Here is a 12271-nt window from a genome sequence, read left to right on the forward strand (position 1 = left end):
GAAAACGCTGATACGCTGATGTAGGTCCATGCGCCGCGAAGTAATTCAGGGGCTAGAATATATGTACATTCATATATACGGTCTGTGTATATGACCTGCAGACGTATAATTTCTGGAAAAATTCACATGAACCATTTCCTACGTGATAGAAGCACAGAACAGACTCACCAACAGCAGAACACCCCACCCCACAGAAAGAACACTCACATTCCACTGAGTCGTGTCGTTTAGTCCAATAGAAGCTGAACTGAACAAGGAGCGAGCTGTTTTTTGAGCTCTTAGTTTATACAAATGAGCCATGTGGTTTTAAATTTAATTTCTGTAAAACGTAAACAAATATGCTCAAAGTTGTGTGGATAAGGAAGGATTGCCGACACAGAAATGAAGTGTCTGGATGCAGATCGTTTCCGATAAGGTGATACAGTGATACGCGGATTCATTTCAGTGTAAACGTAGTCTTAGAGTTACAAGTTTCTTTCTGCGTTCTGAGTGCTTCTGGGATACTGAGGTTTGAAGTTCTGAGCACAATGGTATTTCGAAATAGAGTTTTTGCTAAGGATGCAACAATAACGATAATAAATATCGTGATATCGTATCATCAGAGTTCTCACAATAATATCATGGACCATCACAATATTACAAGTCTCTTTGCTTCAATTAAGAGTTATAGTGCAGCAATAGCAAAAAAAATATGGAGGGAACTACATAGACCATGATCCTTTGCTGCATTTCAGTGCAGACTACAAGAAGAAATAACAGTTCTAAGCACTTTTAAGTCTTAGTTCTTTGGATTAAGTCTTGTCAAGGCATTTTAAGATGAAAAAGAAGAATATTAAGAGTTTTGTTCACAGTCTCCACAAAATATCGCAATAAATATCGTACCGTGAGATGTATATCGCGAAAATATCGTACTGAGAGACATGGATATTGTTACATCCCTAATCGTGAGCTTTCCCACGATATCACAATAAATATCGTACCGTGAGGATCATACTGTGACAATATTGTATCGTGAGACTTGGATATCGTTACACCCCTAGATTTTACTCATGTCTTTTAAACCTAAAATGTACTAAACCCGACAGAAACAGTGACACTTTGTAGCCGATGTCATCAATATTCCCTGGCGGTGATGCTAACTGTAGGCATGTGCCGTCTGAGGCAACACAGAATCTGACCAGAAAGAACTGATTTAGCTGCAACTTCAACACGTGAGCTAAAAAAAGTCTCTCACATGCAAATCACAGCTTTTCAGTTTGTCACACTCACCTTTTTGTTGAAAATCAAACACCTAAACAGGACCATGAACGCTCGTATCGATCACAGGCTCCTGAAAATGTGTTGTTTAAATCCATTTGGTATTTTTTCTTGAGTTTTCAGACAATCTTAAAACTTTTGTTGACAGCGTTTACTAATGTGTGAACTGTATAGTGTGATCAGACGTGCCTGTTTACTCGGGACAGTCCCAGTTTTGAGTCCTGGGTCCCAAAACAAATCCCAAAACAAAATCTTGTCAAGTTAAGATGACTTGAATTAAGAAGGTTTTGTCAAGATTTGAGTAAATTTCACTTGACAAGTAAAATGATCTGCCAGTGGAACAAGACTTTTGTATTTAAAATATGAAAATACATCTTGTTACACTTAAAATAAGAAAAATAACAACTCTTTGCACTTAAAATAAGAAACAAAAGCGAATCTTGCTTGAATTAAGAAAAACACACTTACTCTTTTGGTAGATAATTTGACTTGTCAAGTTGAATCTACTCAAATAAAGTAAAATATTCTCAATTCAAGTCATTTTAACTTACGTGGATATTGTTTTTTTTCCAGCACATTTATCCAAAACCAGTTATTTGTCCCAGATTTATACAAAAAATGTCCCACATGTCCCTATTTTTGACCAATTTGATCCCTGCCAACAGTAAAGAGAGGCATAAATTGTCATTTGTTTAGGTAAAATACAGAAAAGCTGCCTAAAACTGACCAAAACACCAAGAAAATCTGGCTATACTGACTCACATTAGTGCCGAGTGCAGAACAATTTTCATTAATTACGCACTCGGTTCACAATTTTATTATTACCAACCAACTCAAACCAGGGATGTCCAAGTTTTTTGATTTTGCTGGTCACTATAGCACTGTATCACCATGGTAACTCCTAACCATTCCACCATTAGAGATACGTGTAGATCTCCCCAAACTGAAGCTACGTTCAGACTGCAGCCTGAAGTGACCCAAATCAGATTTTTTCACCCGTATGCTCGTGTATCTGATCTTTTAATGACAGTCTGAATGACACAGATCCGATTTTTTTCAAATGCGACCCAGGACACTTGGATATGTGCTCCTGAAACCGATACATATCCGATCATTTGACATGCGACATCAGTCTGAACGGACAGGTCACATCCATCCCACCTACACGTCAGGCTCAGAGTCTAGTCAATGGAGGGAAAGTGAGGTTAGAGAGTTTATTAATATTCGGGGGGATCGCTGTGTTCAGGCCAAATTGGAGGAGGCTTATCGGAATTGGGTGTTTTTTTTAATTATTGTGAATGAAATATCCGAGCGCGGCTACAGACGATTCTGGCTCCAATGTCAACGAAAAATAAAGATCCTGCGAGCCAAATACACGGAGGCTAAAGACTCAAACAAACGAAGTGGCTGTGGTCGTAACCTGTCCATTTTACGAAGAACTGGACCGTATTTTAGGAGACAAGCCCAGCGTTTAGGCAACTTCCGTAAACACCGAGCACACTCTCTGCTTGTGACGTCGTCGTGTTCTCCAATGCGCATGCGGGACACTCTTGGGACTTTTTTCAGACCAAGAGTTTGTTTTCATACCTGACAGTTTCGACTGCTCATTAGCGCTCTTTCTCAGAGTGGTCAGCTGATTTATACAGGTTTTGGCGAGCAACAAATCACAAAGCAGAACAGGAACAACTCAAATCGTCCATTTCTGACCACTGTAAAAGAGAGAACCACATTATGGACTGGGACGGAGCAAACATCATTGGGACAGAGGAAAACAAACATCGTCGCTGGATTAAAGAGGCAATCGAAATACGTAAACGTGCCCCACGGGACGATAAACCGGGACGAGGGGGCTTTTTTACTCTCACACACCTGGGATAGTGTCCTGAGGAAGTCGGACTGCAGATGGCGCTGTCTTCCTGCCTCCACCGGTAGGAAGACAGCACCAAAATCTGTATAACTCAGCTGACCAGACACATCACAGCAACATCTTGTGACCACTTTGAGGAAGACCGCAGGGAGCAGTCGAAACTGTCAGATATGAAAACAAACTCTTGGTCTGACAAAAGAACTTAAAAACATAAATTATCGGAAGACCAAATGAACCTCATCGGACCACTTTTGGGGAGTTTAAAGTTCACACTGGAGATCAGATGCAAGTCACGTTTAATTGGAGATGTGAACGACCTCGCAAAGAAATCCGAATTGGGTATGAAGCCCTGCAGTCTGAACACAGCCATAATGATGTCAAAGAAAAGTATCAGTACAAATCACTCAATCAAAAAGCCAGAACCTTATCATTCTAAGAGGTAAGTTTGTGTTTTTCACTTCACCTGTAAGTGCAGATTACCTGATGTAGCCTCCTTCACTCCTCCACCGTTCACTACAGTCATGGACGCCGGGGTCAGACTGGCCTGGGACCTCAAGAAGGACAGAAGGCCCACCTGATGCTGCAGCGAAAGCGCCTGTCCCGGGTTCAAACTCTCCAGAGACGCGATGGGAGACTCAGTGACACCTCTGCCCCACTGTCCTCCTGCCACTGGCTCAAGTTTCTCACCCTGAAAACTGCCCACTTCTTCCATAAAGTTATTTTTTTTCTTCCATTTTGCAGAATCATCATTTTCGCTCTCGGATTTCTCAGCTTCGCCGTTGTGGCCGGCCTGATCGATGACGTCTGCGGTTTTAAGGTCGCAGTCAAAGGCAGCGTCGAAAGTCTGCAGCCTGCGCGTCATATTAGAAGCGAGTCCGTTGGTGAAAAAGCCGTGCATCTGAGCGAGAGAATCAGGTCTGACGGAAAGATCTAGAGGCTCGTACTGGGACTTCTTCACGTGCGAGCGTACGGAGGAGTCGGGATCTTTGTTCATCAGGGGGGCACTGTCGGCGTCCAGCCCGATAAAGTGGCTCGTGGCCGGGGTGAAGTTGTCTCGAGAGCTGGGCCGGAGTTTGGACGGGCTGGTGGAGAGGTCGGAAGTGCTCTGCCAGGTGGGGAAGGGGTATCGGTCCAGTTGGAAACCCAGGGAGGAGGCATGACCCGGGGCGAAGTCAGAAGAGGGAGGGCGTCTGTAGATTTTATCACCTAAAACAATACAAAAAAGAAAGTTTACATGTAGTTAAACTCAAACGGGCTCAATGATTTGATGCAATATTACAATTTGCATTTAAAAATCTACCAAATATGATTTTAAAGTTACAGAAATTGGAATCTATGGGTGTCACTTGATATGTTTTAAGCTCTCGAAAAGAAGAGCTTGGGCAAAATTTAAGATATAAACACTTAAATCTATCAGAAAATGACTTAAAAGTAGTGCAGCGAGATCATTTTACTTGACAACTTATCTTAAAATAAACTACCTCTAGACTCAAATTAAATGATATCCAAATCTCTCAGTACGATATTATCATGATATGCATCTCACGGTACGATATTTATTGCAATATTTTGAAGAGGCTGATATAATTGTAGATGGGATGCTTTTTTTTGCTTTTAAAATACTTTGACAAGATTTTGGTATGAATTATTTCCATCATAATCCCAAGAATTCAAGTAAAAAAACATATTTCTTCATGTTGTCTGCGCTGAAATGAATCATGGGATATGTAGTTTCAGATGTTCATAAGCTGTTGCTACTATAAAACCATGCATTTAATTCAATATATTGTCTCACGATACGATATCGTCACAGTATGAACCTCATGGTACGATATTTATTGCGATATTGTGGGAAAGTTCACAATATGGTGGGGAGGCTCACGATTAGGGATGTAACAATATCCAAATCTCTCTGTACGATATTTTTACGATATACATCTTACAGCACGATATTGATTCTGAAATTTTGTAAATATGCTACTTTTTCCTCTTTAAATGCCTTGACAAGACTTAATCCAAAGAAATAAGACTTAAAAGTGCTTAGAACTGGTATCTGTTCTTGTAGTCTGCACTGAAATGGAGCAGAGGATCATGGTCTATGTAGTTCCCTCTGTCTTTGGTCTATTGTTGCACCATAACTCTTAATTTAAGCAAAGAGACTTGTAATTTGATATATTGTGATGGTCCCGGGTATTATTGTGAGACTTTTGATAATACGATATCACGATATTCGTTATTGTTACATCCCTAGTCTCTGGTCCAGTAAGTAGATACTAAATCTAGAAACAAGATGTATAACCTGATATAAATTTTAAAATTGTGGCCAGATCAGAGAAATTTGCCATGAGAAAAAAATAAATTAATTAATTTAAAAAAAAGTTCAGTGATCGAGAGTGTGTATGTTTTTTCTTGGTTTCAGAATGTGATAAACTGTGGTTAAAAATAAATAAAATAAAGGTTGCACAATGGCACATTCTTGTCTCCATGGAGGTGTTACTGCTTTGCCTTGCATGTTCCATATTACAGCATTAAACTTCGATCTCCATGGAGACATCTTCATCCAACAAGGTCGACAAAGAACATATTCTGTCCATGAAGAATGTATCCACAAGGTAAGAAAGACAAAAACGTAAGGGTGAACAGCGACGACACATTAGTGAACTATTCCTGAGCAAAACTTAGCCTGATTCATCAGCCGGTTTTACTTTGTGGAAACCGTCTGACCTCACAGCGTTAGGATTCATTTACTATTACTTTTTTTATTTAACCATTCGCTGTTATTTGGTCGTGACGTATGTAATGGACCACCAACAGGGCTAACTGGTATATTAAGCTTTTACCAAATCCCGTAGGAAGAAGGGCAATAACGTCTTTCCCCTTGATAAAATTCACCAAACATTCTCTCTGTTCTGGCTTTAAATCCTCGATCTCGGGAATTCGTTGCCAACACAGAATGTATGGCTCTTCGCTGATTGGCTGGTGCCCAAATTTGCACTTCCGGGGTTTTTACGAACCATCTAGTGTATTTCAATTCCTGACCTACTCGCTGGAGAGAAATGAAATTGAGCGGAGGCACTAGGTGGCGCTTAAGGTCATGAATAAAATGTAAGCAACTTGTGAACTCAGACTGATTCTAGAATTAAAATAAAAAATGGATTTCATGATGTCGATACTGGCATAGACAGAGAAATTTGTGCAGTTTAAATGTTAGACATGTAATCTGTGAACATGTGTAGCACTCAAACTGCACAAATCTCTCTGTCTATGCCAATATCTACATCATGAAATCCATTTTTAATTTAAATTCTAGATTCACTGCAAGTTAACAAGTTGCTTATTAATGATTTACTTATTACTGTATTTTCTGCACTATAGGGCGCACTTAAAAGCCTTTAATTTTATCAGAAAACGACTGCGAGCCTTATAATCCAGAGCGCCTTATATATGAATTTATTCGTTTGTCTTAGAACGACTTTAGTAAATTACAAAGCCGCATCACTTGCAGCGCACGTAAACACGCTTGGAGCAGACTGCACAGTGACTGTGCAGTGAAAAATACTTGTAGCCACATTTATTATTCTACATGAACGAGGAATGGAATGGAGGAATGAACTGAAAAAGTGAGTGTAACGTGTTATTTTTAGTTATAACTGAACAATTGAGTTATTGTGAATATACTAACAATTTAGCATCTCAGACAGTATTTTTTTTTACACGTTACAAAGTTGACAGTTATTGTGAAAGCGTTAAATAAAGTTTGACAGACTTATCTAACTGTTGTGTTTCATTTAATGCGCCGTATAGTCCGGTGCAGTTTATATGTGAAAAAAGTTTGAAAATAGTCCATTCAATGACAGTGCGCCTTATAATCCAGAGCTTCCTATAGTGCAGAAAATACGGTACTTATGCTTAATTCATAATCATAATGTTAGTTTTGCTCAGGAGTAGTTCACTAATGCTCGTCGTTGTTCGCCTTTACGTTTTCGTCTTTCTTACCTTGATAGTTGTGGATAAATTCTTCATGTTAGAATGTTTATCCTTTGTCGACCTTGTTGGGTGAAGATTTGGTGATGGGGCAGATTTACGAAGCTGGTGGAAAATACGTGAGACATTTCCACAGATATTTTGCATCGCGGCACTTCCGGACATTGTGAAAAAGATCTACTGCCAATCTCTACTGAACTAAAGCTAAAAAGTAACTTGAAAACTACCACTTCATGATGACATCACAAGGTGGAACAGAGTATTTTGAGTATTGGAGCTGCAGACAGACTAATCATAAACATGTGCAGTATGTTTTTGATGACATAACAGCATTATAACTTGATTTAAACCTCACAAGAATCAGTTTTGTGTAATTTAAGACCTTTAAATTGCTTCTATTTTCTGTCTTCTTTTCTGAGCACAAACTGTTAATTGCTCCCCTTTTCATTCTTTACACCTCTTATGTTATTTGCATTATTTGCTAATTAAATCTAACTAAAACAGATGGTTATGGAATCAAATAATAGGAACAAAAACTACAGCATGTGCATCTGAACCCAAACAAGTTGAAGAAACTTGTTTTTCAGTTGCTACTGCATTTACTAATAACTCTCTTGTGGTATTACCATGGAAACATTTATTCCATCTAAGTGACTAAACCACAAAAATACATGAAGAACCGTTGTCTCCAAATTGCAAGATAGCACCACCCCTGGTTAGTATGCAAATGAACGGGAAATAAGCTGCGCTATCCGAGCGGAGGTCAAAAGGAAAGACAAAAGACTTCTGAAATATTGACCCTAAAGAGACACTGCAAAAACAAAGAATGACTTGAATTAAGAAAGTTTTATCATGATTTGAGTCGATTTCACTGGACAAGTAACCCGATCTGCCAGTGGAATAAGACTTTTGTAGTTAAAATTATACATCTTGCTACATTTAAGATGAGAAAAACACAACTCTTTGCAGTGAAAATAAGAAACTAAATCTAATGTTGCTTGAATTAAGACAAACACACTGATTCCGTTGGTAATTCAAAGTCAAATGTTCTTGATTTAAGTCATTTTTAACTTACCTAGATATTGATTTTAGCAGTGCAGAGAGAGAGAGAGTGTGTGTGTGTGCATGTGTGTGTCTGTGTTTGGTCTATAGTGAACATTTTCTACAGCTCAGAGTATGTAAGTTTCGTTGTTCATTTGTTGTTAATTTTACTTGTCAAATTGAAACTACTCAAACTGTCAAATCTTCTTATCAAGATATTGCTTTTTGTAGTGCAGACAGAGAGAGTGTGTGTGTATGGTCGACAGTGAACATTTTCTACAGCTCAGAATATGCACCAATAAGTTTTGTAGTTGATTTTACTCACCAATAAGTTTAGACATTCATTTGCTCTTAATTTTCAAGTTGAAGCTACTCAAATAGTCAAATGTTCTTGATGTAAGTAATTTTAACTTACTAAGATACTGCTTTTTTCAGTGTGTGTAGATGCGTGTGTGTATGTGTGTGTATAATATGCATGTGTGTGTCTGCATGTGTGTGCGGTCTATAGGGAACATTTTCTAATTTGTTGTTCATTTAACTCGTCAAGTTGAATCAACTCAATTAAAGTCAGATGTTCTTGATGTAAGTCATTTTAACTTAGCTAGATATTGTTTTTTGCAGTGCAGAGAGAGAGCGTGTGTGTGTTTGTGTGTGTTTGTGTGTGTGCAGTCTATAGTGAACATTTTCTAATTTGTTGTTCATTTTATCGTCAAGTTGAATCTACTCACATAAAGTCAAATATTCTTGATTTAAGTCATTTTAACTTACACAGATATTGTTTTTTGCAGTGCAGAGAGAGAGAGAGAGAGTGTGTGTGTGGTGTGTGTTTGTGTGTGCATGTGTGAGTGTGTGTGTGTGTGTGCGGTCTATAGTGAACATTTTCTATAGCTCTATAGCTTGTATGTGCCAACAAGTTTTGCTGTTCATTTGATGTTAATTTTACTTGTCAAGTTGAATCTACTCAAATAATCAAATGTTCTTGATTCAAGTCATTTTAACGTACTAAGGTATTGCTTTTTGTAGTGTGTGTGTGTGTGTATATGTATGTGTGTGCGTGTGTATGCATGTGTGTGGTTTATAGTGAACATTTTCTAATTTGTTTTTACTCAAGTTGAATCCACTCAAATAAAGTCAAATGTTCTTGATTTAAGTCATTTTAACTTACCATCTTACCATTTCTTACCATTTTAACTTACTTTTTTTAGTGTGCGTGTGTGTATGTGTGTTTGTGTGTGTGTGTACAATCTATAGAGAACATTTTCTACAGCTCAAAGTATGCACCGATAAGTTTTGTAGTTAATTTTACTCACCAATAAACTTTGCTGTTCATTTGCTGTTAATTTTACTCGTCAAGTTGAATCTAGTCAAATACTCAAATGTTCTTGATGTAAGTAATTTAAACTTATAAAGATATTGTTTTTTGCAGTGTATGTGTGTGTGTGTGTGTGTGTGTGTGTGTGTGTGTGGTCTATAGTGAACATTTTCTAATTTGTTGTTAATTTTACTCGTCAAGTTGAATCTACTCAAATAGTCAAATGTTCTTGATTTAAGTCATTTTAACTTACTAAGTTAACCAAGATATTGCTTTTTGCAGTGTGTGTGTGTGTGTGTGTGTGTGTGTGTGTGTGCATATGTGTGCGGTCTATAGTCTCTAACAATTTCTAATTTGTTGTTAATTTTACTCGTCAATTTGAATCTACTCGAATAAAGTCAGATCTTCTTGATGTAAGTCATTTTAACTTACACAGATATTGTTTTTTTTTACAGTGCAGAGAGAGAGAGAGTGTGTGTGTGTGTGTGTGTGTGTGTGTGTGTGTTCTACAGTAAACATTTTCTACAGCTCAAAGTATGCACCAATATGTTCTGTTGTTAATTTTACTCACCAACAAGTTTTGTTGTTCATTTGTTGTTAATTTTACTCGTCAAGTTGAATCTACTCAAATAGTCATATGTTCTTGATGTAAGTCATTTTAACTTACCAAGATATAGCTTTTTACAGTGTGTGTGTGTGTGTGTGTTTGTGTGTGGTCTATAGAGAACATTTTCTACAGCTCAAAGTATGTGCCAAAAAGCTTTTCTGTTCATTTGTTGTTAATTTTACTCGTCAATTTGAATCCACTCAAATAAGTCTCAACTCAACCCAAATAAAGTCAGATGTTCTTGATGTAAGTCATTTTAACTTACACAGATATAGTTTTTTGCAGTGCAGAGAGTGTGTGCGCGCGCGCGCGTGTGTGTGTGTGTGTGTGTGTGGTCTACAGTGAATATTTTCTACAGCTCAAAGTATGTGCCAACAAGCTTTGCTGTTCATTTTACTCATCAAGTTGAATCTACTCAAATAAAGTCAAATGTTTTTGATTTGTCATTTTAATTTACCAAGGCATTGCTTTTTGCTTTTGTGTGTGTGTGTGTGTGTGTGTGTGTGTGTGTATGTGTGTGTGCATGTGTGTGGGTCCAGAGCCTATAACAATTTCTAATTTGTTGTTAATTTTACTCAAGTTGAATCGACTCAAATAAAGTCAGATGTTCTTGATTTAAGTCATTTTAACTTAGCTGAATATTGTTTTTGCAGTAGACAGTGTGTGTGTGTGTGTGTGTGCGTGTGTGTGGTGTTTCTGCGTGTGTGTGCGGTCTATAGTGAACATTTTCTACAGCTCAAAGTATGTACCAACAAGCTTTGTCTAAACATGAAAAATGTGGCAATCCTGCAGCAGGCTGAGTTGAATGATTTAAGTGCTGCCCCACAGTAAATCAAGCTTGTAATCAGCTTTCAGCTCCAGTGATCCATCATGTTACAGTATGGACGCCACCACCATGTGCAATAAATACACTCAGAGATGTTAACAGCAAACCAGATTCTTCCAGAAATAATAAACAAGTCAAATAGTAAAACAACTGGAACAAGGGACATGTTGAGTGTGAGAAGCTCGTTCCATCAGAGGCGTAAGTGGGCTCTCCCGTCACACCAAACCCCGGCTACATGTGAGGGCTTCTGATTAACAACAGCGCGAGCTAAAGGCGAGTTTATTTTTGCTTTACTGCTGAAAAATGGTGCGCTGCTGGCATAATTCAAAAAGAACAAAGTGTATTATTGCGGAGACTGACACGGGCTAATTTTTCCTCCTTTCAGCTTGTGACTAATAACCATCTGGAAGCGAGATTTGATCAGGCTCGCCGTAACTTTTAATTGCAGGTAATTTTCATGTCTCCTCCTTATGCTGATGTACAGTTTGGGGCTGTGCAAAAATATTAAAATATTAAAATATCAAAATATCACGATACTAAACTCGTATTGTTATTATGAGCTCCTGTATCGATAAATCGGCAAGAGTATTTTTATATTTTTTGATATCTTCTTACAATTTTGTTCCTTTTCTGGTTTGTTGTTGTTGCTTATTTCAAATTAAAGATGCACTGTGTTATTTTTCCAGGTTGGGTGTGAATCGTTACCATGGAGATGCTGTTGCTTTGCCTGTAATGTTCCACAGTATTGCATTAAACGTATATAAGGTGCGTTTATTCAATTATTGGAGTTTTCTTGGCTCAAAAATACCTTTAAAAACACGCATTTTTACCATGAGTGGGCTCGCCTCTTCATGGATCTTACCTGTAAACTGGCCTCATTGTATCTCTCTGTATGATATTATCACGATATGCATCTCACGATACGATATTTATTGCGATATTTTGGAGAGGCTAATATATTTTTTGCTTTTAAAATGCCTTGACAAGATTTTGGTGTGAATTATTTCCGTCATAAACCAAAGAATTGAAGTAAAAACATATTTCTTCACGTTGTCTGCGCTGAAATGAATCATGGGAGATGTAGTTCCCAATGTTTATAAGCTGTTGCTACTGTAAAACCATTATTGCGATATTAAATTTGAGACTTTTGACGATACGATATCACAATATTTCGGTTATTGTTACTTTTCTAGTTGTGTTTGTGTTGAGATTGAAATGTTTAATACCATACTACGTTTGGAACAGGCCCGTCAACAGAAATTTGGAGGCCCCAAGCAAAAAATCTCACATGAGCCCCTCCACCAATATTAATTAATAGGCAGGGGTTTAAACTCTGTGCCCCTAAAACCCTGGGGATCGGGACAACAGAATTGGAGA

The 12271-nt window shown here is 37.9% G+C and overlaps 1 protein-coding gene across 1 annotated transcript in view; it reads right to left on the bottom strand.

The window, feature by feature from the left end:
- The window catches only part of LOC110161323 (zinc finger protein 536-like), an 87578-nt gene that overhangs the window by 45286 nt on the left and 30021 nt on the right, over positions 1 to 12271 (bottom strand). Inside the window, exon 3 of the mRNA XM_055155914.1 lies at positions 3605 to 4330. Within this exon, the coding sequence (XP_055011889.1) occupies positions 3605 to 4330 (726 nt within the window). The remainder of the gene's footprint in view (positions 1 to 3604; positions 4331 to 12271) is intronic.

Source organism: Boleophthalmus pectinirostris, unplaced genomic scaffold, assembly GCF_026225935.1.
Source record: "Boleophthalmus pectinirostris isolate CB_2022bp ecotype Guang Dong unplaced genomic scaffold, ASM2622593v1 HiC_scaffold_2, whole genome shotgun sequence".
Classification (NCBI taxonomy): Eukaryota; Metazoa; Chordata; class Actinopteri; order Gobiiformes; family Gobiidae; genus Boleophthalmus; species Boleophthalmus pectinirostris.